Source organism: Chelonia mydas, chromosome 15 (assembly GCF_015237465.2).
Source record: "Chelonia mydas isolate rCheMyd1 chromosome 15, rCheMyd1.pri.v2, whole genome shotgun sequence".
Lineage (NCBI taxonomy): Eukaryota > Metazoa > Chordata > Testudines > Cheloniidae > Chelonia > Chelonia mydas.
This window is the reverse complement of record NC_057856.1, coordinates 25,649,055-25,676,562: the sequence shown is the minus strand read 5'-3', so window position 1 is coordinate 25,676,562 and position 27,508 is coordinate 25,649,055. Positions and strand designations below refer to the sequence as shown.

The window sequence follows — 27,508 nt, the reverse complement described above, 5'->3', positions numbered from 1 at the left end:
CAAAATGTAATCTTATTAATGTCATATACCACTATGAAACTGTTTGAGCGGGTGCTAATGTCCATAATCGGGAGTGGGTCACTCCTGGAAAACAAATAATAATTTTCTCTCTACTGGAAACTAGAGAGAGAAAAGAGAATAGTCTTGTGACTAAAGAATTGACAAGAGTGAGTCACAGTCCAATCTGTGTTCTGTTCCTAGCACTGCTATAGATTTCCTATGTTACCTCCTACAAATCACTTAAAACTCAGGTCCTCTATTTTCTTGCTGTAAAATGGGGATAATACTTGTAAAGGTAAATCCATTAATCTATATAAGGTGTTTAGATACTCCAAAAGCCATAATAAAACCTGTTAATAATAATCATCCTCTTTTCCCACACTTGCTTATCTCCTTTTCAAACGCTCACCTTTTTTACTTTTACTCTTTTTGCCCCTAAGCTTCAAATCTAGCACCCTCTCTTCTCCTTGAAGTTCTTCCCTAAAACAGTACTTCCAGGAATCCTTCCAACACTTGTTTTCATCAATACTCCCACACCTTCTTTTATCTGAATTTTTGATCCATAGCTGTTCTTGTCTTTGGTCTTGTTTGTCTTAAGCTGTGAACTCTTAGACCCATTCCTTGCTCCTATCTTATTTAGCACCATAAATGTAGATTGTATCTTAAAAACTGAGTGACACAGGGAAGAAACAACAACAAATCTGCTGCCATAGTTCCCACAGGGGCTCACATAAAATGGTGAAATATGTCTCTAAAACGTAAGTCCTTGTTGAAAAGGGGAGCATAAAGTAAAATCCAGAAATTTGTATCCATACTCCTTATTTAAAGCCCAGTTTAAAGGTACAGTGCTCCCATTTTTTAGCTCTACCTTGCATTTTGCGGGATAGAATGTTTCTTTGAAACGAATTCTGTAATGCCACGTCTTATAGCTCAGAAAGAACCTTACTTTAGAATCTTCACTAAACACTGAATTTGCATCGTTTTCTATCATCAGTATATTGAGGGATTAACTAAGGAAGAAATGGGTGAAATGTAAGAGCATAGATAAATGGCTCGGTAACTTTTCACTCCAGTCCTTGTATGTATGTTTTGTGTTTGTTTTTTGTTTTTGTTTTTTTTAAATTTTATTTATTTATTTATTTTGACAGGCATAAAGATGACAAACTTGTTAAATGTCATCAGTATGATGGCCTTGTAGAACTAGCAACGATCTGTGCACTTTGTAATGATTCTTCTTTGGATTACAATGAGGTAAGTCAATCTTTTTTACAATACAAGAGGAAACCAGAATGAAGTTAAATGCTTGTTTTTGTCTAATTTTACTTTGTATCTTTCCCCAAAGTTGGGAGGTGCTCACATTTTTGAGCAAACTCTCAGGGTGTTAGTGAGTTTCTATTCTATTTCCCTGTAAAGCACAATGTTATAACGACTGTTCTTTTGGTTAAGGGAGACCACGTAGTCCCTTAAGAACCAGTTAATACCACTCCTTATTTGGCTAGAGAGGACATTGTTAAGCAACTTGAGTCAAAAGAGTGAGACTAATTTGTAACTCAGACCTGTCTCCTCCTCGGCAATGTAGAAAGCACTGCCGCTAGGCTTTCCTGCTTGTCCTAAATCACTATCTTGAAATGATAAATTGCAAATATATATTAGGAAAATACAGTAAAAACTTTGTTATCCAGCATGTTGGGAGAATGGGGGGTGCTGGTAAGCTTAAATAAATAAGTGAGGGGGGGAAATCTGGTTAACTAAGAGGTAGAGGGAGTTTGGGTGTGGGAGGGATGCTGGATCTGGATGGCACTCTCCTTGGGCAGCTCCGCACAAGCGGCGAAATGTCCCTCCTGCTCCTAGGTGGATGCGCGGCTAGACAGGCCAATGGGATCTGCAGAGCCAGCGCTCGAGATGGGGTGGGGCAGTGTGCAGAGCTGCCTAACTCCCTAACTGGGAGTTCTTTCAACTCCCAGTTAGGGACCCTGCCAGCCCCGCACTAACCAGACTATAAACCGGACTGTCAACTGGACTTCCAATGAAGATCAGAAATGCTGGTTTATAGAGCTTTCCAGTTGGTAAAGTGCTGGATAACACAGCTTTTACTGTAGCAAAAACAGTTTTCCTTTTAAGATGAGGATAAAAGGTTGGTGAAATCTGACATTTTGGAGAAACTTATTTCTTTGTATATTTTTTATTATGAACTGCAACAAGATCTGTTAAGTATGGTTTCCATTCATTGTGTCACTTGAAATTTCACTGTGGTGACTTGCCAAAGGCCAAGGTTTTTATAGCAGTAATAATAATTCTCAATTTTTTAAATGAATTGAAGGCTAAGGCAGTGTATGAAAAGGTTGGAGAAGCTACAGAGACTGCACTCAGCTGCCTGGTTGAGAAGATGAATGTATTTGACACAGAATTAAAAGGGCTCTCCAGAATTGAACGTGCAACTGCTTGCAACTCGGTCAGTACTTCCAGAATACTGTAAACAGTATGTGATTTCAGTTATGTTGTTTGTTGCAATCTGAATGCAATGTTAATAATGTCTCCTTCATAGGTCATAAAACAACTCATGAAGAAAGAGTTCACTCTGGAATTCTCAAGGGACAGAAAGTCCATGTCTGTCTACTGTACTCCAAACAAACCGAGCCGGACATCCATGAGCAAGATGTTTGTTAAGGCAAGTTCAGCATATGAGAAGTATAGTTTTGAAATGGCTACAAAGCAACATGACTCTTGAAGTTGTGCCTAGACTAATTGTAGCTGAACCATGAGCGTAAATGTGTGCCTAATGTTATCAGTTTTGGAGATGGACTGCTTTCTTATCTTGTGTGAAATGGTTCTGTGATGGAGAGCAAAGTTGCTCATTTCTTGCTTTGCTCCTGTAGGGTGCTCCTGAAGGTGTACTTGACAGGTGTACGCATGTTCGTGTTGGAAGCACTAAAGTACTATTAACTCCAGGAATTAAGCAGAAGATCATGTCTCTCATTCGAGAGTGGGGTACTGGTAGAGACACATTGCGTTGCTTGGCTCTAGCAACACATGACAATCCACCAAGAAGAGAAGAAATGAACCTTGAGGAGTCTGCAAACTTTATTAATTATGAGGTTAGTTTAGTAAAAAGCTTGACTCTCTCCTTTGTTTCAACAGTTTTTCTGTAAGAGTGGTGACTTCTATTAAGATTGAGTTAATTGCCTGTCTTGCAAACTCATCTTGAAATCTGAGGGTCAAGCTGGGTTCTTTCCCTTCTCTTGTATTTTCATTAGTAAAGATTCTGCCCTCAACTATCCGAACAACTCCATTATATTTCAATACAATTCCATGTATAACTAGAACTTCATTTTTGAAGACAGTGGAAGTTGCAGATTATTTGGCTTGGAGAATCTCTTGCTAGCAGTAAGCATGAGAAGGAAAGACGACTCTGAGTGCAGGTGGAATCTGCAAGGCTGGCAATTAGATCACCTTTTAACTTGTGAACTGAGCACACTTAGAGCTGAAGGCAAAGAGAGATGATACATTTGGAAACGCAGAATGCCATTTTTATAGTCACTTCTCAGGGTAGGACCACACTTTAAGTTGCTCCATATGCTTAACCCATTGAGACTCTTCTCAGCGTTATGTTTCAGAACCAGAGGATGCTGCATAACATGCTGCACTAGCACAAAGTCAGGATTACAGAAATAAAACTTCCCAGTTCTATTTCAGTTCCTTTCCTTTGTCAGTGTCTCTTGTAGTCTGCTTTTCAAAATGGTCTGGATTCAGACCATAGTACGAGAAATGAACATTTGAGCAAGATACCATGAAGACTGAGTATGCTGAAATACAGAGATGAGTCTGGAAGAGCCCCATAAGTGGGGAAAAAAATCTGACTTGATATGCATGGCATACTTGCTGAACCTTGTCACTAGTTTTGAACAAACAGCGAGGGAGGGTTGGCGGGGGGTGGCATGCAAGTTTATAGGGGCCTAAATTAAGTATAAAATTGTTGGATACTGTAGGATAAAAATGCTATTTTCCTTTTATAAACTAATGTTTGAGCTACTTCGGCTTGTGGTGAAAATGATTTGTGTACTGTCCTATCAAAGAAATAAAAGCATCTCCTAATATTTTGTGCTAAAGCTCAATGTCCTCTTGTCTCAGACCAATTTGACCTTTGTTGGCTGTGTGGGTATGCTGGATCCCCCAAGAACTGAAGTAGCCTCATCCATAAAGTTGTGTAAGAAAGCCGGTATTCGTGTTATTATGATTACTGGTGACAATAAGGGCACAGCAGTAGCCATCTGTCGTCGTATTGGTATCTTTGGAGAAGATGAGGATGTTTCTTCAAAAGCTTTTACTGGACGTGAGTTTGATGAACTTTCCCCAGCTGTCCAGAGAGATGCTTGCCTACATGCTCGTTGCTTTGCCCGTGTAGAGCCTTCCCATAAGTCTAAGATTGTTGAGTTCCTCCAGTCTTTCGATGAGATCACAGCAATGGTAAGTAATTAGAAGCTTGCATGGCTTGTAAGAGATTTTACTTTTAAAACAAACTATATCCCATCAAACTAATGCCTAAATCTGACAAATTTCAGTTACTTTTTTTAACCCTGGCAATTAGAGGCCGGTAAGCCTGACTTCAGTACCAGGCAAACTGGTTGAAACTATAATAAAGAACAAAATTGTCAGACACATAGATGAACATAATGGTTTTTTTAAAGGGAAATCATGCCTCACCAATCTACTAGAATTCTTTGACGGGGTCAACAAGCATGTGGACAAGGGGGATCCAGTGTATTTAGATTTTCAGAAAGCCTTTGACAAGATCCCTCACCAAAGGCTTTTAAGTAAAGTAAGCAGTCATGGAATAAGAGGGAAGGTTCTCTTATGGATTGATAACTGGTTAAAAGATAGGAAACAAAGGGTTGGAATAAATGGTCAGTTTTCAGAATGGAGAGAGGTAAATGGTGGTGTCCCTCAGGAGTTGTACTGGGCCCAGTCCTATTTAACATATTCTTAACTGATCTGGAAAAAGGGGTAAACAGTGAGGTGGCAAAATTTGTAGATACAAAATTACTCAAGATGGTTAAGTCCAGTCAGACTGCGAAGAGCTACAAAAGGATCTCTCAAAGTGAACAAAATGTTGGGAATCATTAAGAAAGAGAGGTAAGACAGAAGATATCATATTGCCTCTATATGAATCCATGGTACACCTACATCTTGAATACTGCATGCTGATTTGGTCACCCCATCTCAAAAAAAATATACTGGAACTGGAAAAGGTTCAGAAAAGGTCAACAAAAACGATTAGGGGTATGGAACAGCTGCCGTATGAGGAGAGCTTAAGACTGGGACTTTTCAGCTTGGAAAAGAGATGACTAACTGAGGATATGATAGAGGTCTATAAAATCATGACTGGTGTGGAGAAAGTAAATAAGGAAGTGTTATTTACTCCTTCTCATAACACAAGAACTAGGGGCCACCAAATGAAATTAATAGGCAGCAGGTTTAAAACAAAGTATTTTTTCACACCATGTACAGTCAACTCCTTGCCAGTGGATGTTGTGAAGGTCAGGACTATAACAGGGTTCAAAAAAGAACTAGATAAATTCATGGGCCATCAATGGCTATTAGCCAGGATGGGCAGGGATGATGGATGCCAGAAGTGGGGAATGGCTGTCAGGGATGGATCCACTTGATGATTATCTGTTCTGTTCATTCCCCCTGGGACACCTGGCATTGGCCACTGTCGGAAGACAGGATACTGGGCTAGAAGGATCTTTGGTCTGACCCAGTGTGGCCACTCTTATGCTCTTAACCTTGGAGGGACCATCCCTTGTATTTTTCCTAGGACAATGGGTAAAATAATCGCAAGTATTGGCTCATGGGAAAAAAATTTAGCCTGAAAAATTGGAATCAGTTTTCACCCAACTAGTGATAGCTTTAATCAATTGCTCTTTCCATTTTTAGGAATGTTGTTCAGCAGTGCATTGTTCAGAAAATTACTTTAAAAATATTGTATCATGTGGGCATAATTCAGCATCAGAAATATCTTACTGGTTCACACCAAAACCTTGACAAAATATGGTACTTGTAACTTACCCAGTTGGTAAAACTGGGCTTTTTCCTTCCTCTCCCCCTCCCCCCCCTTCCCCGCAAGCATCTGAGCACATCTCTGATCTCTTGGGGCTATAAATCAAAGGCACTGCCATCTCCCTAAGAGGTGGAAAATCAGCAAACTGTCTTTCGGTTTGGGCACTTAAGTGTATGGCCTGAAGAGCTAAGATAGTTGATCTCAGAGTCAATTTTGTTAGACAAGCAAGGAATATTGTGTAATGGATTGTGGATGTATGGGTGGAGTAAATGGAGAGGTTTCTCTTGAACCCAGTTTCCTTGCACTTCAGCAATCAATGTCTCAACTAGTTACATTGTGTGTGTATTGTAATGTTCACATGTTGATTACAAGCATAATCAGAATAAGAGCTCTGGAAACACTGTTGCTACTCAGGTCATCTTCTGTGTCTGTCAGTTCAATCAAGTTTAAACTTCCTCTCCTTCACCTTAAAGTCCCATCTCAATTCTGCACCTCCTTATTCACCTACTTTAGCTTTTTGCCCCCCTGTGTAATATCCTCTTCCAGTCGCCGCATATAAGTGCCCATGTTTTCTGTTAAACTTTGTATTTTAGACTGGTGATGGTGTAAATGATGCCCCTGCACTGAAGAAAGCAGAAATTGGGATTGCTATGGGGTCAGGTACTGCGGTAGCTAAAACTGCTTCTGAAATGGTATTGGCTGATGACAACTTCTCAACCATCGTAGCTGCTGTGGAAGAAGGGCGTGCAATCTACAACAACATGAAACAGTTTATCCGTTATCTCATCTCTTCGAATGTTGGAGAAGTTGTTTGGTAAGTTTTAAGAAGTGGTTGTTTTAATTTTGCACTTCTGTAATGGAAGCTGGTTAATTTTAACTTCTAAATATTGCCAGATGCTATTTGGGGAACAGAGGTTTATTAGAAGTAATAACTATGTTTAAAAGAGAGGCGCATTGCAACGCATATAAATACTTCACTGTTTTGAGAAACTTCTATTCAGATGTTAAATATTTCAAAGAAATAATGAATGTTTCCCAAATTCTAGTTTTGAGACTGTAATGTCCACTAATATAGGTCCTTAATGCTTCATTGTGGCAAGACTCCTATGAAACAGACAAATCCCCATTCTACAGTTGGGAAATCTAACACAAAAGTTGACTCTTTCCCAAGACCACAGAGTGAGTTGGTGGCAGAGCCAGGAATAGAGCCCAGATCTCCCGAGTCCCATTTTTGTATTTAAGCCATAAGACTCTCTCCTTTTTCCAAGGGCTTAATGTAGTGCAGATTTTATTTTAACTCTGGTTTTGAATACTGTAAAGTTCTCCTTCTGGTGGTGGTTGCTACAGATCCCTACTCCTGTAGATCTACCCTAAACCATGCTGACTCAAAGCCATAAAGGGAGGCTGCATGTATTCAAGGACTGGAGGATATCCAGTTCAATGGAACCTTGCCCCTCAGTTGTACAATTACAGTACTTCTACAACAGTTGCAGGCTTTTAGGGAGGCATTGCAAGCCTCCCTTTATAGATGGCTTCAGGAAGTGGCTCCACTAGGTGAAAACTGCTTTTTAATGCTCCATCAGGTCCATTTGTTTTGCCATACAACTCAAAGACCATAGATCTGTAGAAGCAATATCCTCCAAGCACTCCAGAAAGCAGCCTAGTGCTTTGTGAGGGTTACTCCAGTAGAGAGTAATAAAACTCCTCAGTCTACCAAAACGAAATGAACATACTTCAGAACTTTAAACATTATTCAATTATTGTTGGCTATAAAATGGCATGTACATTCCTAGCTATCTCAGTGTGAATATTTAGCTTCCAATATTAAATAGATGTTGCAATGAGAGACAGCATAAATTTTCCTTGCCATTTACTAAGGAACAGAATTATTTAACTACTCATCTACAATTAGTTTATTTATAATATGTTTGGTTTAACATGGCCAAGGACAATTTTGTACTTGTTCCTTTTTGTAGTATCTTCTTGACTGCTGCTCTGGGTTTCCCTGAAGCTTTAATTCCCGTCCAGCTGTTATGGGTAAATCTTGTAACAGATGGTCTCCCTGCCACTGCTCTGGGCTTCAATCCTCCTGATTTGGACATAATGGATAAGCCGCCCCGTAATCCTAAAGAGCCCTTAATCAGTGGATGGCTCTTCTTCCGTTACCTGGCTATTGGATGTGAGTAGCTCACTAGCTTTTCTTTTCAACTGTTTGTGCATGTAGAATGACTTATAGTAACTTGATTTGGAACTTACATGGTCTTCAGTTATGTTTTAGGGTCTTGAAGGCTAGCACAGAGTACTGCTGAACTAGCACACTCCCTTCCATCTTTGTTCCAAGGTAGTCACTTTTTTCATTGTTGATCAGTTATTTAATAGATGTACCAATACTTCTAGTACATCTCCTGTACTCATAGTGCCCTTGTTTTAAGTCTTATTGGTATCAGGCAAAGCAGTGCATGCATGGGCTCCTTAATACTGTCACATCATGTGTTACTGCTGGTTCAAACTTAAACCTTTTATAATCTGATCTCAGAATATAGGAATTGTTGTTACATTGGCTCAGACCTGAGGCCCATCTAGTCCAATATCCTGTCTATGGCAGTGCCCAATGCTACATGCTTCACAGGAAGGAACCCCACAGTAGACATGTGCTCAAGCTAAATTAGGGTTCTCTGTCCAGAACACTTGTTTCCACCTAGGTAGAGCATGCTCTCCTCTCCTACAACATTCACTTCCCCTTCCTGTGACCCATTCCAATCTCTCCTTCTCCTCTCCACATACCCTCTTCCAGCTGAGGACAGGTTGGGATTGCTACTTAACTGTCTTCAGAGGTTGAGAAATGCAAGATGCTTGTTGACTTAGTAATGAAGAAGCCAGATCTGGAGCAGAAGGCTACCCACCTGGTATCTAGAACCTTTTTTTCAATCAGCAAATGACAATGGTTTGGCCAAATCTGTCATGAATAGCTAACCAAATTGTTCTGCAGCACATTCATATTTGCACTTTGTCTCTGTAGAACAGAGTTAATTACTCATACTTTTTTTTATTGGAAAGTGAGAAGTCAGGATATATTTTCTGCTAAATATATTAAATGTTTACTGATCACTTTCCAGAGCCATGACCATAGTTGAATTCTCTGTGTGCCTTAAATTACCATAAACACATAAGATCTTTACAGTTAGATACCAATTACAGTGACGTGGCAATTTAAAAGCAGATTCCTTCTACAGGAAATGGGCAAAGGCTACTCTGTGTCTGTCTGTGCGCCCAAGTGATGGTAGAGGCGAAAGTTCAAGTGAGGTTAACAAGACCATGTCATACGTACAATTCGTAATATAGAAAACCAAATTGTCTTTTTTTTTTCTTTAAGGTTACGTTGGAGCTGCGACAGTGGGTGCTGCTGCATGGTGGTTCATTGCTGCTGATGGTGGCCCAAGAGTTACCTATTACCAGCTGGTATTATTCAGTTTAATTTACTTTAAAAAGCCTGCAAAAATATATAAACTCCTACTGAGTGTAATATAATATGTTGTTACTGTATGCTCTACATTTTCATTTCAAAGAATAGCTGCAGAAGAACCATCTTTAATTGTATTAAATAATCCTGCTTATTCAGAGTTTATAGCTATAAAAAGCTGAAAGAATACCAGGCTTTCTCTAAACTGTTTTTGAAGGACCATAAGTGTCTTTTATGGGAAGATTTCTATACATATCAAATTAATGTGAATTGTTTGAATAAGAGATGAAGTCAAAAGTAATTCTTTCTGATGTTGGCCTCTCCAGGCACAGGCTTGTATAATCCTAGTGCTGCACCATCCCACTTTAATTTTTTTGTAAATAGGTAATCATCACTGTTGGAAATAATGAGTGCTTGCTTGTTTTATTCTGTTGTAGAGTCATTTCCTACAGTGCAATGAGGACAACCCAGATTTCACAGATGTAGACTGTGTGGTCTTTGAGTCGCCATACCCAATGACAATGGCACTTTCTGTTCTGGTCACCATAGAGATGTGTAATGCTCTCAACAGGTTAGTTATGTCTGAAGTAGAAAGCTGAGATTCACTTAGAGCTCTTTGCCTGAAATTATAAAGTTTTATATAGCATGTGTCCTTTCTTAATGCATGGACAGTTCAAGTAATAGATAACAGTGAGGCTAGATAATAGTAATGGTGAATTCCTGAGTTTGTATATTGAAGGCCAGAGGATCGTTTTTCCTAGATCACATTTGAGATATTACCCTATAAGCAAAGAGGTATCATTTTAAATCCTTCAATTCACTCTTGGGACTTTGGTATTAGACTGCTAGAATATTTTCCACTGTTTAATTTAAGCCTCCTCAATCAGATTATCCCTCATACTTCTACTATAAAGTGATATCAAGGAGACCTAAAATAAGACTGTTTAAATATATGGGAAATAGTTTTTCCTGCCCTAAGGGAGCGTGCCTCAGCTAATTAATACTAAATTATAAATGGAAACCTCTAAATAGCACAATATGCCAAGGGTATTTGAACAAATTGGAGGTCAGTTAAATTTAAAAAAATACATCGTAACTTGAAACTTAAGGATGGTGCATTAGCTCTACATTTAAAATACTCTACATCTGAGATTTCTCTTCCTAAACTCCTATATTGCAGCACAAAAACCTCCTCTGATATAGCCAAAACTTACATAGATTGAACCTGCACAGAAAACAGATTTAAACAAGAGTGTTGTTAGCATTTGTTAGATACATTAAATAGCACAAGAATATTAAAATGGGCCTAACTGTAATCCTGTATAAACTCTGTGCTAATTAAGATGGACAGTAATTTTAGTTTAAAATGCAGTGTAATATTCAAAGCCGTGGAACCCTGTTAGCTCGTCGAAGTACATAGTATATTGCTATTTTACACCATTAGTCTAATAAACTTGTTAAAGTTTAGTAGCATTGTGTAACATCTTTTTATTTAATACAGCAACTAGTTACTTTAAAAATAGCCTTTAATAATCTGAACACTGATTAATGACCAAAAGTGTCAGCAGCCCCCTAACTGTCTTGTTCTTAAATACTCTTACCTCACAGGCACAGAATTATGGCCTGCTAAGATGCCTAATGTGCCTTGTTGAATGTCCTATTCTAATGTCTTACGTATGCATTGTTTCTGTTACAGTTTATCAGAAAACCAGTCCTTAATGAGGATGCCTCCATGGGAGAATATCTGGCTTGTGGGTTCTATTTGCTTGTCCATGTCACTCCATTTTCTTATCCTTTATGTAGAACCACTGCCGGTAAGTAAACTTGTTAATTGGGTGCAAGCTATGTGAAGAGACAAGAGTGGCAAAACTACTTGCCTGTAATAATGTCTTAAGTTTCAAAGAAGAAAAAATACTGAGATTTTTATTTATTTATTTAGCGTGTATAAGTAAAAGGATCTAATATTGGCTTCTCTTCCACAGCTAATCTTCCAAATCACACCTCTGAATGTGACACAGTGGCTGATGGTGTTGAAAATCTCAGTACCTGTAATTCTGCTGGATGAGACACTTAAGTTTGCGGCCCGTAACTACCTGGAACCTGGTAAAGATTGCGAGAAGCCTGCCACCAAACCATGTTCTTTATCAGCATGCACCGAAGGGATTTCGTGGCCATTTGTGCTCATTACTATGCCCTTGCTTATCTGGCTTTACAGTACAGACACTAACTTTAGTGATATGTTCTGGTCTTGACTGACATAGTGATGATTTTACATAAAGATGTTTAACTTAATCAATTTTTTATGGTTTAAAGCAACTGTCGATTTCTGCTGAATTTTCACATGAACATATTTGCCGGTGATGGAGGTTTCATACTTTAGATTTTGTGTTTTTGCTTTTTCTGACTCCAGTGGGGGCAATATTTTCCTCTTTTATACACAACTAAAGTGTCCATTGACATGTACAGAGAACTAACACTATTTTATGCAAATATTTTTTTGTAGATGAAAAGCATGTACAGTGTTCTGTTTAATAGTCTATTCATCCTTGTAAAAAAAAAAAACAAAACAAAACTTTTTTTTGAGCCAGCGGACACTATCAAACTAAATTGGTAGCAGATTTTAGGGAGTGAATGTGTTTTCTAAAACTAAAAAAGCATGCAACTGTCTGTTTTTTGCATGATCATCTGAACTTAAGTTGATGTCAGTTTATTTTTTATTCATAAGCCGATTTTTCTGCACTGGGCAGAGAGTACTGCTACCTCAGTCAGTTTGTTTTGTTTTGTTTTTTGCCCCTCCTTGTGCCCCCTCATCTTAGGTTCCTGACTATCTTGTTTACACCAGTCTTTGTAAGAGGTAGAGTATGACTATTCATGCTTGTGCAGAAAACATAATTCCAGGTGGAACCTGCTGGGTTCTTCTGCCATCCCTTCAACACACGTAGTATTTTAAGGTTATTTATTTAAATGTCTAATGTATTTTATTATAACAAACCTTGTTTTGCCAGTGTTGCCCACTTTACCGAGGGGGGGAGAGGGGGCACTACTTCAGTCTAGTTTAAACTTTTAAATGGACAAAGAAAATTCTGTTTCTTTTTTTAACTCTAAAAGATGGCTTAAGTTCCGTTTTTAATACCTTATTTACGTGTGTCAGATGTTTTTCAGTCTCTTAGATCAGGGCTTTTGTAATGTGACCTGGAAAAAATAACTTGCACTGCATAGTTAGAAATTGGATTTCTTACACTTTTAGTTAGGGCATTGATCGGTTACACATTTTATGAGTTACTCTGCTGGCCTTGTTCTAGCCTGACTTAGGGAAATAACAAGCTCGTGTGTGTTTTTGTAAAATCTGTAAATAGCACATGACCAAATGAACATATTGTATAGAACTATTTTTATTTTAATGTGGCACTAACCAGCTTCATTATATTATGATAAATGTTAGAGCATGTTTTCAAATTCAGTCCTGTATCAATGTGTAAGTCATTAACAGTCCTAACTGTGGTGTTTTTCTCCAATGCCTTCCAACATTCATCGACTAAAGTGAGTATTTCTCTTCCATTTCACCATCCCAGTGGTGACTTGCTGTAAAATGGCATATGCTGTATACATGTCAAAGAATAAATAGTAATTTCCTTCATTCCATGCTGCGTCTTGTCGGACTCTGCTGTGCTACATTATTATCACCATTTTAGACTATGCATCCTATAGTATGAGGCCCAAATTATCGAAGCAAGTTGCTTTACATTCAGGATCACAGTGCTTTTCAGGACCAGCAGCTCCAGTGCAGCAAGAAATTAGAGCTCTTGCCCCATTTTTACCCCACACTTAGGTCAAGTCAACTGTAAGCTTTTTCAAACCCATTGACAGCTGCTGTCTAAATTTGATAACCAAGCATTAATGCAAAATATATTGATGCTTATGATCAAACATTGCTTTTTTTATTCTGAAGACATACACCCACCATAGAAAATGTGAAATGCTGCTTCCAAGCAGACTGTATCCATTCCAATTATGTTCTCAGGTACCTAGTGTGCTCACTTTGTAACAGAACAATCCATTTATTGTTTCCATTGAATGGAATTGCTTTCTTTGTACAATGTTCATGTGAAAAGACAAAAAGGAACATTCCTGTTAACCTCAGCCAGATTAGTGCAGAGCACTTGAGAGCAGCATTGGGGGGCATAGTGGCTTTGTAAAATGGCAGACGGTGTGTTGGTTTAAATCTGTTGAAAAGTAGTGGCCCAACTGATATTAAACTTACTTTGTTGAAGGTAACTGATCAATTAAATCAAGGCACCAAAGAACTCTGAGCTGCTCCAGAGGGACATGGATAATGTCGGTTCCATGCTTTCACTTGGTTTCAGATGCAGAAGCTCAAATGTCCCCAAAATACAATAAATATAAAACAAAACCACTCTGAAATCACAGCACGAGTCCCACCTATTTGTTGTCCCTCCTATATGCAGACCAAGGGCTTGTCTACAGTGTGGCAACGTGCATCAGAGGGTATAAATTGCAGAGCACTCTGTACTGTTACACGCTTAACTGCCAGCGTAGACCTTGCTGACATCCTCAGAGTTTCCTAGTGCGTGATGATTAGGGCCCTACCAAACTCCCAGCCTTGAAAAACATGTCATGGACCATGAAATCTGATCTTTAGTGTGCTTTTACCCTATGCTGTACAGATTTCACAGGGGAGGTCTCTCTCAAATCGGGGGTCCTGACCCAAAAAGGAGTTGCAGGGGGGTTGCAAGGTTATTTTAGGGCGGTCATGGTATTGCCACCCTTACTTCTGCACTGCTGCCTTCAGAGCTGGGCAACCAGAGAGCGGTGGCTGCTGGCCAGGTTCCCAGCTCTGAAGGCAGTGCCGCAGCAGCACAGAAGGAAGGGTGTCAATACTATACCCCTGCCACCCCTACTTCTGCGCCGCTCTCTTCAGAAGTGGGCGGCCAGAGAGTGGTAGCTGCTGACTGGGAGCCCAGCTCTGAAGGCACAGCCGTCGCCAGCAGCTGCGCAGAGGTAAGGATGACCTGGTATTTCCACCTTTACTGCTGCCTGCAGAGCTGGGCCCTCAAAGGTGGCAATACTGGACCAGGCCATCCTTACTTCTGCGTGGCTACTGGCGATGGCTCTGCCTTCAGAGCTGGGCTCCCAGTCAGCAGCCACCGCTCTGGCCGCCCAGCTCTGAAGGCCTACAATAATCTTGTGACCCGCCCCCTCACAACTCCTTTTTGGGTCAGGATCTCTACACCATCATGAAATTTCAGATTTAAATAGCTGAAATGAAATTTATGATTTTTTAAAATCCTATGATCATGAAATTGACCAAAATGGACCATGAACTTGGTAGGGCCTTAGCAATGATGTAGTCCTGTTTGAAATCATACTAGTTAACATGCGCTAGGAACCTTTTTAAGGTGTGTCAGCAGAGTGTACACAGGGCAGTTAGACTGCAGCACTATAGAGCACTCTACAGTTTACACCCTTCTGGTGTGCTCTGGTATGCCCTGTAGACACAGCTTCAGTGTGCCAGCAAAGCCTCTTCTATTTCGTGTCAGTGGCTCACTGTGGGGTGTTACATCAGATCAGTGTCATCTGGTAGGAGAGTACAGGTCCCTGAACACTTAACTAATGTACTTTTTAGTTTGGGGCTGAATGCCCTTAGTGTGGCTGATGGAAGGATCTCTCCTTGCAGTGGGATGCACATCCTTCCCAAGAACTAGTGACTTATGCTGCCCCCTGGATGTCGTTGTAAACCTAGAATGCCTTAACAGGACTCATGATTCAGAAGGGAGTAGCTGCTTCTTGGAAGACAGGGAACAATTTCCACAGCAACTTCCCTAATATAGGAGATGATATTCTCTGGATTGTGCCTTTAAGGCACACACTGTCACTAAAACCACTAATATGCACTGCCTTCTTATAATTAAAACTACAATTAATTAACTCCATTTGCTAAAGTTGAACTTGATGTTATAAAGGTATTTAGTTATAAAGACAGGGCATGTTTCCAGAAATGTTATCTGCACCCAGACCTTCAGGGGGAGCTATAGGTTTTAAACCTTTGGAATGTCAGATCCACAAATCCTGGAACAAGGGGCACACAAAATCCAAGCATTTTAAGTACAAGCCAGTGGCAGTGGGTTGTGGTTACATGTGTAACTTCAGGAATACTATCGATATTAAAACTTTGCTTTTGGGACTTTTCCATCTATTTCACTAAACATCCGCTGAGCACATGACTTGCTTTTACAGAAATTAATAGGCCATGAAATTGTTCTGATCACTTAAAACTCTGTGTGTGTGTGTTTTGGTGGGGGGGGAACAACATTTAAGGTTTTCTGTAGTGTCAGCATCTTTAATATTTCAATGTTAATAGCAAAACTTGCCTTTTTCCTTTAAACATTGTGAATTTAAATAGTGCACCAACAGTGAACACTTTAAGGGCTGCAAAGATTGTCCAGTTCAAAACAAGGACTTTGAAAGGTTGGTTTGGTGGTTGTTTTTTGGAAGCTTCTGTCTCTGAAGCAGACCACCCACCATCTTAAGGGAGTTTTATGCATCTCCAAGGACCAACTTGCATGATTTTAGAACCAGCAACCCTGCTGCTGCACAGAGAGTATATAAAACTAGGCACTTAAGGATGAAGGCAGGAAATCTGGATTGTGGGGTGGAGCAGGCTGAACAGAGGGGGAAAAAACCTGGGTTGACTTGAACTTTTTCTTTAAACCTGAGGCTCTAAGCTCTAGCAATATAACTGTTAGGGACATCTGAAGTTGGAGCATGCAAGCACAATTCAATGAGTAGTAAGCATTAATTGTGGAAAAATTATACTTGAGGCAAGTGCAGATTCTACCCCATCTCTGCTATTTCAAAGGCAGCTGCTATTAAAGCCTAAAGAATCTTACCCTCTATCCTTCCAAGAGTTGTCACCAGAGATGGACTTAAGCTGCTTGAGGCCTAGACCTGCCAAGCTTCAAGGTCCATCAGACTGATTCTTCCTTCTGCCGGATGAACGTTTGCCTTCATCCTCCTGAATGAGCCAGGTCAAGCAGATGCCCGACTTGGAGCTACTGTATGTGCTCTACAGCCTCTGACCCTGGGCTTCAATTATTAAGATGCTTCCTTAATCCACACTTGACAATGCACAAGTTAATCTTTAAAATAACTTTTGAGCAGCCTGAAATAACAGGATGGCTCAAAGCTGCTTGAATGCTGAATTAGAAAGGGAGACTAAGATACCATAGTGAACTATCCTGACCTGCTGGCAGCCCAATTTCCCTTTGCAAGTGTTGCACAGGGAGCAAAAGTGTAGCATAAGGAATTGGTGAGGAAGAAAGGAGAGACTCACGTGACTACAGTGTTCCTCTCTAGCTAACTATAAAGTAGGGCTGTCAAGTGATTAAAAAAATTAATCACAATTCATTGCACTGTTAAACAGAATAAATATTTTGGGTGTTTCCTACATTTTCAAATATATTGATTTCAATTACCACACAATACAAAGTGTACAGTGCTCATATGATTTGTATTACATTTTTCAATTCACCTCCTACAAATACTGTAGTGCAATCTCTTATCATGAAAGTGCAACTTACAAAGGTAGAATTATGTACAAAAAATAACTGCATTAAAAAATAAAACAATGTAAAACTTTAGCACCTACAAGTCAACTCAGTCCTACTTCTTCAGCCTGTCGCTCAAACAAGTTTGTTTACATTTGCAAGGAGATAATGCTGCCCGCTTCTTGTGTAGGTCACCTGAAAGCGAGAACAGGTGTTTGCATGGCACTGTTGTAGCTGGTGTTGCAAGATATTTACGTGCCAGATGCACTAAAGATTCATTTGTCCCTTCATGCTCCAACCACCATCGGGGGATATGCATCCATGCCGATGACGGGTTCTGCTCAATAACGATCCAAAGCAGTGCACGCTGACGCATATTCATTTTCATCATGAGTCAGATGCCACCAGCAGAAGGTTGATTTTCTTTTTTGGTGGTTCGGTCCTATAGTTTCTGCATTGGAGTGTTGCTCTTTTTAGACTTCTGAAAGCATGCTCCACAACTCATCCCTCTCAGATTTTGGAAGGCACTTCAGATTCTTAAACCTTGGGTCAAGTGCTGTAGCTATTTTTAGAAATCTGACATTGGTACCTTCTTTGCATTTTGTCAGATCTGCAGTGAAAGTGTTCTTAAAAACGAACATGTACTAGGTCATCATCCAAGAGTGTTATAACATGAAATATATGGCAGAATGCAGGTAAAACAGAGCAGGAGACATAGAATTCTCCCCCAAGGAGTTCAGTCACAAATTTAATTAACACATTTTTTAATGAGCGTCATCAGCATTAAAGCATGTCCTCCGGAATGGTAGCCAAAGCGTGAAGGGGCATATGAATGTTTAGCATATCTAGCACATAAATACCTTGCAATGCCAGTTACAAAAGTGCCATGCAAACACCTGTTCTCACTTTCAGGTGACGTAAATAAGAAGCCAGCAGCATTATGTCCCATAAATGTAAACAAACTTGTTTGTCTTAGCAATTGGCTGAACAAGGAGGAGGACTGAGTGGGCTTGTAGGTGCTAAAGTTTTACATTTTGTTTTGGAGTGCAGTTATGTAACAATCTACATTTGTAAGTTGCACTTTCATGATAGAGATTGCACTACAGTACTTGCATGAGGTGAATTGAAAAATACTATTTCTTTTTTCATTTTTACAGTGCAAATATTTGTAATAAAAATACAAAGTGAGCACTGTACACTTTGTATTGTGTTGTAATTAAAATCAATATATTTGAAAATGTAGAAAAACATCCAAAATATTTAATAAACTTCAATTGGTATTCTATTGTTTAACAGTGAGATTAAGAGTGATTAATCACAATTAATTTTTTTGAGTTAATCGCATGAGTTAACTGCGATGAATTGACAGCCCTACTAAAAAGCAGCATTGATATGCCTGGATCTTGTCTCTAGCCAAAAGAATCGTGCTAGACCTGCAGGAAGAGAAGTGGAAAGGGTTCTGACAACCACAACGGAATAGCTTGGGCAAAACTAAGTTGCATTACTTCTCAGAAAGTAGAATTTCTTGACAAAATTTAAACTTTCATATTAAAAGAATTCCTTTTGAGTCCCAACTACCTGGGTTATCTTGGGGGAGCAGATCAACTGTATGTTTATTTTTCTGGAAGAGAAATTTCCACTCTTTCTAACTGAATTTGGTAGGTTTTGTAGTGGGGAGAGGGAAGGAAATAGGTACAGGTCTGTGAAGTGTTCACTCACAAGGGATCCATTTAACGTATTTCATAATCCCATATACAAATATCTTGTTGACGCTTGTTAGTAGTTAGCTGCAAAGTAACTTGCATTTCCCCTTTCCAGACTCTGCACTGGTGTTTCTTTGAACACTTCTGTGCTTTTTGATTCTGCTTCCATTTTCCTTTTCACACTTCTGAGCTTTCTCCATTGTCAGCTACTGCACCCTGGGTTCCTTAATGCTCTCCTTTGGTAATCTTAATTTTTTTGATCCCTGATGCATGAGGGGCATAGGGGAACCTAGGTTTGTAGCAGGCCAGGTGAAAGACAGCTGGATGAAAGATGTGCCTTTCTAAGGCTTATGCTGGAAAAAAGTTAATCAAAATCTGAAAGCAACCCCTTTGGTTGGGACAAGAGTACCCTCTGTGGGATGCTGAAAATCTTACTTAATGCTGCTTCTAGCTAGAGGGAAGATGCTGGTGAAGTGACTTGTTTGGATGCATCTAGTCTAGGGCTACTCTGATGTCTTGATAGTGTGGACTCTTGTCACTATTTCCTTTCAATAATATAGGCTATCCAAAGAGCGATTCCTGACCATAGTTAAATGGGTGCTTTATTTTACCTACACAAATGCAAGATGAATGGTATCTGATTACTTTAGATAACACTTCAGGAGACCAAATGTGGAAGATACTGTATAAAACAATTCCATTTACAAAAATTGCTATATGGCTAATGTTTGTGGGACGGCTGTTTCATAAAAATGTAAGAAAATGAGGTTTTAATCTGTGGTGATAAAATGCAGTACAGCAGTCCTCTAGCTTCTTCCAAGAACACAGCTGATAAGTGGTATATAATGGCAAACAGCTCAAACAGGAAGGATGGTGGAATTTGCTGAGATGGGAAGGGGAAAGAGGTAAATCTGATACAAAATTGTCTGTTTCTCTTGCACTAGTCTCATTTACCTTTTGCACTTCTAACCATTGTTTCCCTAATCTCTGCTAATCACAGCTTTAATTGCATTAATATGAAGCATACTCTGAAAAATCTTAGCAGCATAGCCTATAATGTACAGGGGCTAAGTGCAGTCATAAGAACTCTGTAGGGAATTAGAGTATATACAGGGTAAAGCAGTCATTTTATCACAAACCCTCTTGCCTATATAGTTTAATGACTTCTTCCAGAATTAGTTGCATAACCTGGATAATTAAAGGGACACTTTGGTCAACTTTGAGCCAAAGCTTACTTTAAAAAAAATAATTTCAAAAAGTTGCTAGAGACATTTCCATGACAAACTTTAAAAACAAAAAGAACAACTTTAAAATTCATGCAGGGGTGAGTTCAGATATTAAAACCTTAAGTCAGTGCATAAGAACCTGAAAGTGAAAAGAGCCTTGGCTATTTCCATTGGCTAGACAGAGAAATAAAAAACTACATGAAAGTAAATTAGGCTTTAATTATTTCACCTTCAGTCTTTTGGTGACAAATGCTGGCTCTCTTGAAGTCCATGGGAGCTTTGTCACGGATTTCAATAAGGCCAGGATTTCACTCAAGGTGTTTAAGCTTAGGTTTTTTAAACCTGACAGTGTCCTTTCAATTAAAACATCAGTTATCCAACTTAACATTCTCTCTTCTCTCACTATTGATCTTACAAGTCTTGCTTTTATAATGATATAGCATTATTCATCCTTTCACTAACTGATGCCTTTTTCTTTCCTTTTCAGCAATGCTGGAGTAATCACTTCCTAAACAATTTTGCAGAAATGTAAGGTTGTTTTGTTGCGTGCATGTGTCTTACCAACACATCTGGCAAAACCTCTGCATGTATCATGTAAAAAACAACAAAAACCTGCTTTCCCTAAAACAAAACTCATTGTGTGCTCTGTGGAGGAAATGTGTGGTACCATTAGGGCTTCAGTTATACAAATGTACAAATGTGCAATATAGCTTAACAAATCAGGAAAAAACTCTCCAGAGAAGTTTGGTTTCTTTGCTGCATGGAGAAGACTGTTTATTCTTAAACATTAGGCCAAAATTAAGGAGCTGTCAGCCAAGTTTCCATATTTCTCTGTATAAAATGTATAATAAACTAATGCATGCCTTCAGTTGTAAGTAGCCAAATCTTTCTGTATTGTATCATCTAAACATACTACTTTATGAACAGCTATGTACAATATGCTATACTATTTATAAATTCAGTAAAAAAAATACAGATGTTGAATGTTTAAACTGTAAGCCTCCAGTTCATAACTTCAGATTTTTTATTTTTTGTGTGCAAAGATACCTCTCTTGCACTAATGTAACTTATTTAATTAAATCTAAAAGCAGTAGACAGATGTTGGTGCAATACAAGTGTTTGTGTGATGCATTTCTCTAAAAAAAACCAAAGTGTCAGTTATAACAACTGCATGTGACCTTTAGAAGTTGTTAATAAGATCAATTGTCTATTTCAATGCTGACAGGAATAAGCATCACACCCAATTTCATTGTTCAGGTAAATAAATTTATTCTACAATACCTACTTGGCGTGTTATTTGATGCACTTTGTTTTCTGCAGGTATAAGTGTACATACTTCAGCACTGTCTTATATTAATGCCAGGATGACAATTACAAGCAGCAACAGCATTGCAATCTTTCCTACTAGAACTATGCAGATGCCAGCTGCTCTTCCTGCAGTATTGACCTCCTCGCTGGTGTGATTTTTTTTTTTCCCTCTGTGCAGGGGCTAGTGTGTAGTTAAGGGACACTGTCGAGTACTTTGATCACTTAATTTTTTTAAATGCTCTCCATTGTTTGTAAAAACCCTCTGAGAAACTTCAAAATAAATGTTTTTCCCAATGAATTTTTTACTTGTTGGTCCTTTTCTATCTTGCAAATAAGGATTATCCTTGGCCACTAATATTCCCCATGATCCACAGATTAAGGCCAAAAGGGTTCCTTGTGATCAATTGTACTTGCCCTCTACCCACCAGCTGACTATGACCTATGAAACTCTTGCCTCAGCCAGCTGGATTACTAGCTTCAATTTGTGTGCTCACACCAGCCATTATCTCAACTAATCTTGGCCTCCACAAAACTAGGATTCAAGGCTATTAAAGAATCTAGCTCTCCCAAAATGTCCTAGAATGGCCTGCTGCCAAGCCAACAAACCAGGCAACATTAGAAAGACCAAGGGGTAAAGGGAGAGTGTTTCCTTCTCTAAGGCAGTTTCCAAAATGAGCTTCAGTAACCTTTTAAATGTAATGCCCCCTAATCTCCATTGCTTGACACTCCAGCTCATCACTAGCAAGGCTAAACAAATGTGATTTTTATTATTTGGGATTTTTCAGTTCAAACAGTGCAGTGTTTAAAGCTTTACAACCCTGAGATCACACTGTTCCAATAATACTTGTTATAAAATTCTGCAAAACTCTTGGGTACATTTTTAATACATAGGGAGACTTTGAAATAAATTGTTAGCAGTCCCTCTGCTTATGGAAATATTTCCTACTATGGTAGTGTTGTTGTAAGTACATTGAGCACTATAATTCCAGTTCCTGGAGTTAGAAAACTGACAGTTCATCACTCAGCTCTAATCTACAAACTGTCTGTCTTCACTCTCCTCTCCTGTATAAACTAATTTCAGAGCACATAGATATATCATTGCATCTAATAGATGCTTCCAAGTTGCTACATTTCTAATACATTGCAGTTACATGATGCCTTTCAATCAAGGATCCCCAAAGGTGAAACTAAAGCTAACTGGCTAGATTACTTGGTTAAGGTAACTCAAGATCTGACTGCTGTCTTGGCTGGACTAACTCCCAGGCTGATGTTAAACTCTAGATTGTTTCTTTCTTACCACTTAGTTCCAAAGTCAAGGATCACAGTTTGTTAAATAAAAACTGCTGTAAGTGACATACATGTGGTACCCCAGTGAGATGTATCCATTCAGGACTACCATCCCTGGATGGCTTGGAACAGGACTGATCAGTAGGTGAGATGTGGCAGTCCCTTTTTACACCTTAGCCCTCTGACTAGTACCACATAGACAGGACACACTTGAAAAGCTAGTTGCCAGTACTACAATGGGTGGCATACACAAGAAGTCCTTATACTGAAGACAGCTGGTTCAAAATCTACACTGCTATTGTTATGGCAAGTTACATTCCAAACATCACAGCAACATTCTCACAGACAGACACCAATCTGCTGACCAGAACAAGATTGTCAAACTTTTAAAATTAAATGCTTTTAAAACAAGTTAAAAATAAATGTTAGCTGTAGCCCTCATACTTCAAGTCCCATGTATATTTAACTAGCTCTAACTCACTCAAAGTTATTCATATAAATGCAGAGAATGCCTTGACACATGCTACCAAAAGGCTAGCGAGGCTCCCGGATGCCTAGCATTCAGAGCCACGGTGAGCGTGGTAGAAGATGCTTCCATAACTCAGCCTGACTCATTCCAATAGTTGATCCTACTATATGCTGCCACTGGGCTGGGTTTTGGTCACATGAGAGACAACAGAAGCTGAGCAATAATTAACTGTAAAACAGTCTGCAGGGGGTGAAGTTCATCCCAGGGCAAAGATCACACCACACTATATCCTAAGGGCTGAACAGCAGCCTGGTGTGTCCTCTCCACAGGGGTGAGTTTCACTTTATAGCACTGGCTCTCAACCAGGGGTACCCGTACCCCTGGGGTATGCAGAGATCTTCCAGGGAGCACATCAATTCGTCTAGATACTTGCCTCGTTTTTTCAACAGGTTACATAAAAAGCACTAGCAAAGTCACTACAAACTAAAATGTCATACAATTAGTTATTTATATGGCTCTATATACTATACACTGAAATGTCAGTAAAGTATTTATATTCCAATTTTATAATTATATAGTAAAAATGAGAAAGTCAGTAATTTTTCAGGAACAGCGTGGCTGTGACACTTTTGTATTTCTATGTCTAATTTTGCAAGCAAGTTGTTTTTAAGTGAGGTGAAACTTGAGGGTATGTAAGACAAAGACAGCTGAAAGGGGTATAGTAGTCTGGAAAGGTTAAGAGTCACTGCTTTATAGAACTGAAAGTCACACATGAACCTTGGATTGGGGGGCAGAGGGGAGGAGGAGGTAAAGTTTAGAGATTGTCTCAGGCCTCAACCAACCAAAATGCAGCCAGAATTTCCCTGGAAAGTTGAAGGGAGGAGAGAGGCAGGAGGAAGCAGTACTCCCCTTTGGTGTGTTTAGCTTTGGCCAGGGTCTTAAACAAATTAGAAATCTTTAGCATTTTACCTATATTAACCGTTAAGTAGGACACAAGAAAATCTAGCCCTGCTATACCAGCCTGGCCCAATGCAGGGTCCCCCATACATTACATCAGACTGCCTTACAGAGCAAAGATTCACCATCTCTGATTATCAAGTGCCTACTACCATAGCATTTAAACCCCAAATAAGGTCTTCTCCAAATTATTTGCTCCCTGTGCTAGTTTCAGTCAAGGCTCTGTCCTCAGGCGACACTATCAGTAATGTGGAACTGCCACTTTACATTGGCATGTGGACTTTTGGAGAAATGATAACCAGCAGTTAAAACTAGAGCTGGGGGAAGTTCTTTTTTTTGACAAGTTGCGTAACTGCATTTTTTGGCAACTAGACAAGCTGGGTGAGGTCATCATAGCTTCTGTTGGTGAAAGAGACAAGCTTTATTGCAGGTCTGTAGCTCAAAAGCTTGTCTCTTTCACCAACAGAAGTTGGTTCAATAAAATATGACCTTACCCACCCCGTCTCTTGAATATCCAGGGCCCAACATGGCTTATACCACTGCAAATGAAAAATGCAGTTGTCAACCAAAACTACTCATGAATTCTACACAAATTCACCAGATATTTTCATTCAAAAATGTGGGAGAAGGGCTAGATTCAGAAGGGGAGTTACATGCCATTCACAAAACTGAGGCGAGGTGGTGGGGGTGCCCCCCTTCTATTCCAGTGGCTGGAGCACTCACCCCAGAGATGGGAGACCTGAGTTCAAGTCCCCCTCAGTGTGAGCTGGAGCAAGGAGTTTTATTTGGGTTTTTCACAGCCTGGGGGGAGTGCTCTAACCAAAGGCCACACAGTCCTTAGGGGCAGGTCTCAGTCTCTCCTGTTGAAGCGGTTTGATGTTGTATAAATAAATATTAACTGTAACAGCGACAGGAACCAGTGTGTCCCCATCCACACAAGTGCCCTGCCACCAGGTTATAGTCTCTCTTCCCCAATTAACTATTTCTATGGAACAGAACAGTTTCCACAGCAGTGATTAGGAACCCCACCCTAGACTACACTACAGCCCAGTGGGTAGGGCACTCACTTGCAATAGGTAGTTCAAGTCCCTGCTCCCAAGGAGGCAGAGTGAGAATTTGAAGCTGAGTCTCCTACGTCCCTGGTCAGGAGCAATATTGCAGTAGGACAGACAGGCAACACCTTCACTTGGACATGCTAGTCACAAAACTCAAAGTGTTCTTTGCTTTTCATACCAAACAAGAGAGGTTATTAAAAATGCCTGAAAACAAAAAGTGGAAAATCACTTTGTTCTGACGTGCTGAGAAAAGCCAAAACGTTTTAATTGTGTGCCAATCTAATAATTTTTTTTCCAGTGCAGCCAGCAAACTGAAAAAATGATTCTTCACACAGCTTTAGTTAAGACCACAGAGGGGAGTCAAGGATTCTGACTAGAAAACTTGTACACAAGGGTTATTTGGACAAAAGGGACAGGTTCACGACTGGCCACAGGGGAGATTAAATAAACCAAGTAGGTCACATCCGTAAGCCTGCTGAAAGTGATCTCATGCTTTGCTGGAGTTCACCTTAAAAAGAAGGGCTACAGCGTGTTCTATTTTAACACCCCATGCCAGCAAGATCTGTGCCTCACTGTGTCCTGGTTTGCTACTGCAGGAACAAACTGCAAAAATAGTGCCAGATTCAGTCTCCTCTAGTCCTGTCCATTCCATGCTTGTGTCCAGGTAAGAGTTAAAATGGGGAAGGGGAACTGAATAGATCAGGGGATTTGGAACAGAACACTGGAGCTCTTCCCCCCCCTAACTTGCCAGCTCAAACAAAGCCTATCTTGGTAGCGATCAGATATTACCATGGTACCATAGGGGTGCTTAGCTGCCTTTGTGACATTAATATGGTAAGGTACAGCCAGTTCAGCTAACAGGTGCCTGCATCATAAATTGGCCCCCTTGGTATCAGTCTCGGTAGTGGTGCCAAGGATTGAACAAGTTGCAGTGACAGAACTATCCTCCCCTGCCCCCGACCAGAGCAGTTCAAGGTGAAAGGACAATAGCAGGAGAAAGTAGGGGAAGCTGGCACAGCCACAGCCTCTTTGGACCTGCTCTAAACAGAGGAGTTTTCCTTTCTGTAAAGGTAGTTCTCGGGAAGGCAAAGCTGCCCTTTGGAGCTGGTTAAAGGGCTGAGTTTGAGAGAATTTTATTCTACTGCCTTTAGAAGCATAACAGCTGAGCCTGAGGGGCGGGAAGCTCATTGTACAGGCAACCTGAGCTCCCATGTCACATGTGCATAGGTCACAATTGTGAGCCTGCAGGAGTCATCTGTGCCCCTGTAAATTCAGAGCATAACTCTGAATGATGGACAGATAGGCCACTGCCAACGAAATGCTTCACATTGTCCAGTTCATTATAGTCTGTCTCTCTCTTGGGTTAGTTACTGGAGGCAAGTTGAGAGGCAACCCTAATAAATGGAAAACAAATTTGGGAACCACAACAAAAGCCGTAAGCCGCATGCTGTTGACGCAGGTGGCAGGCTCACTTTTTCCTACACAATGAAGTCAAAGAATATTGCTTAATAATGAAGCAAGATAATATCACAGGCAAGCCATAAAACACGCAGCAAGCTGGTGCTTTAGTATCCAAGTCATACAAATTCAACACGTTCGGATGGCAGAAGAGGGAACATGTCAGTCTCGCTCCTGTGCCCTGCCCAGCAATCATTGGGGCAGGACGCCCTCCACAGAGTTTATAAACTTTGAAGAACATTTTTTTTCCACGTGAATTGCGTGCTGGTAAAAATCTCCAGATTACTGCTCCTAGTCCCTAAACACACCCACACACATAGGGAGCCTCCCCTGACCTCCATCTCTCTCTCAAACGTGCCTCCACCCTGACCTGGAAGGACTACTCCGGAGGGGGCGAATAGTTCATTGGACATTGCCCTACTGAACCCTGGCACTAAGCCAACCATGGGGGTGGAGTTCTTTAACTTCCCAGGAAGTCCTGCCAAAGATTCTGTTTTGCCACATTTCCACTAGCAATTTTAGTGCTGCATTTTTACAGTGGCCTCCTTGTTGTGGATGCAATTTAATTTTGGGCCTAAATTACAGGCACAAGTCTTACAATTAAGAAATCTCCGTCTCTGATTTGTGTGCACAATAGGCTGCTTTCGATATCTCAGTGGGAGGGTGTGCACCCATAACGATTGGCATGGACAAAGCTACAATTGCACTTCATTGCAGACGCAAACCTATGCCCACAAGAAAGAGGGCAGGTATTAGAAGCCTGGCCCTTAACCCAGAAGGCAGTGAATTACTGTAGGCAGGTTTTTCTGCATTCACTTTTTGATCTTTCCTTGAGATCCAGTGACCTTTGCCCCTCCTAGTGCAGAAGACTTTAGTGTAACCAGTGTCTTTACAAGCTATACATTGAGAGCCTCTATGCTTCAGTTTACAATACCAGCCCTGGGCTCAAGCTATCAGCGTTT

At 40.1% G+C, this 27,508-nt stretch overlaps 1 protein-coding gene across 2 annotated transcripts in view; it reads left to right on the top strand.

The window, feature by feature from the left end:
* Positions 1-21,618, top strand: part of ATP2A2 (ATPase sarcoplasmic/endoplasmic reticulum Ca2+ transporting 2) — a 79,996-nt gene extending 58,378 nt beyond the window's left edge. The window contains exons 10-21 of one of the 2 annotated variants that reach the window (XM_037878814.2): positions 1,149-1,251; positions 2,321-2,452; positions 2,546-2,668; positions 2,877-3,095; positions 4,129-4,464; positions 6,652-6,872; positions 8,035-8,237; positions 9,432-9,517; positions 9,956-10,089; positions 11,215-11,332; positions 11,501-11,621; positions 20,500-21,618. In XM_037878814.2, the coding sequence (XP_037734742.1) occupies positions 1,149-1,251; positions 2,321-2,452; positions 2,546-2,668; positions 2,877-3,095; positions 4,129-4,464; positions 6,652-6,872; positions 8,035-8,237; positions 9,432-9,517; positions 9,956-10,089; positions 11,215-11,332; positions 11,501-11,621; positions 20,500-20,513 (1,810 nt within the window). In that variant the 3' untranslated portion in view covers positions 20,514-21,618. Of the gene's footprint in view, positions 1-1,148; positions 1,252-2,320; positions 2,453-2,545; positions 2,669-2,876; positions 3,096-4,128; positions 4,465-6,651; positions 6,873-8,034; positions 8,238-9,431; positions 9,518-9,955; positions 10,090-11,214; positions 11,333-11,500; positions 13,156-20,499 lie in introns of those variants that run through there. The other variant, XM_007058283.4, reaches the window with a different exon arrangement.
* The last annotated feature ends 5,890 nt before the right edge of the window (positions 21,619-27,508 follow it).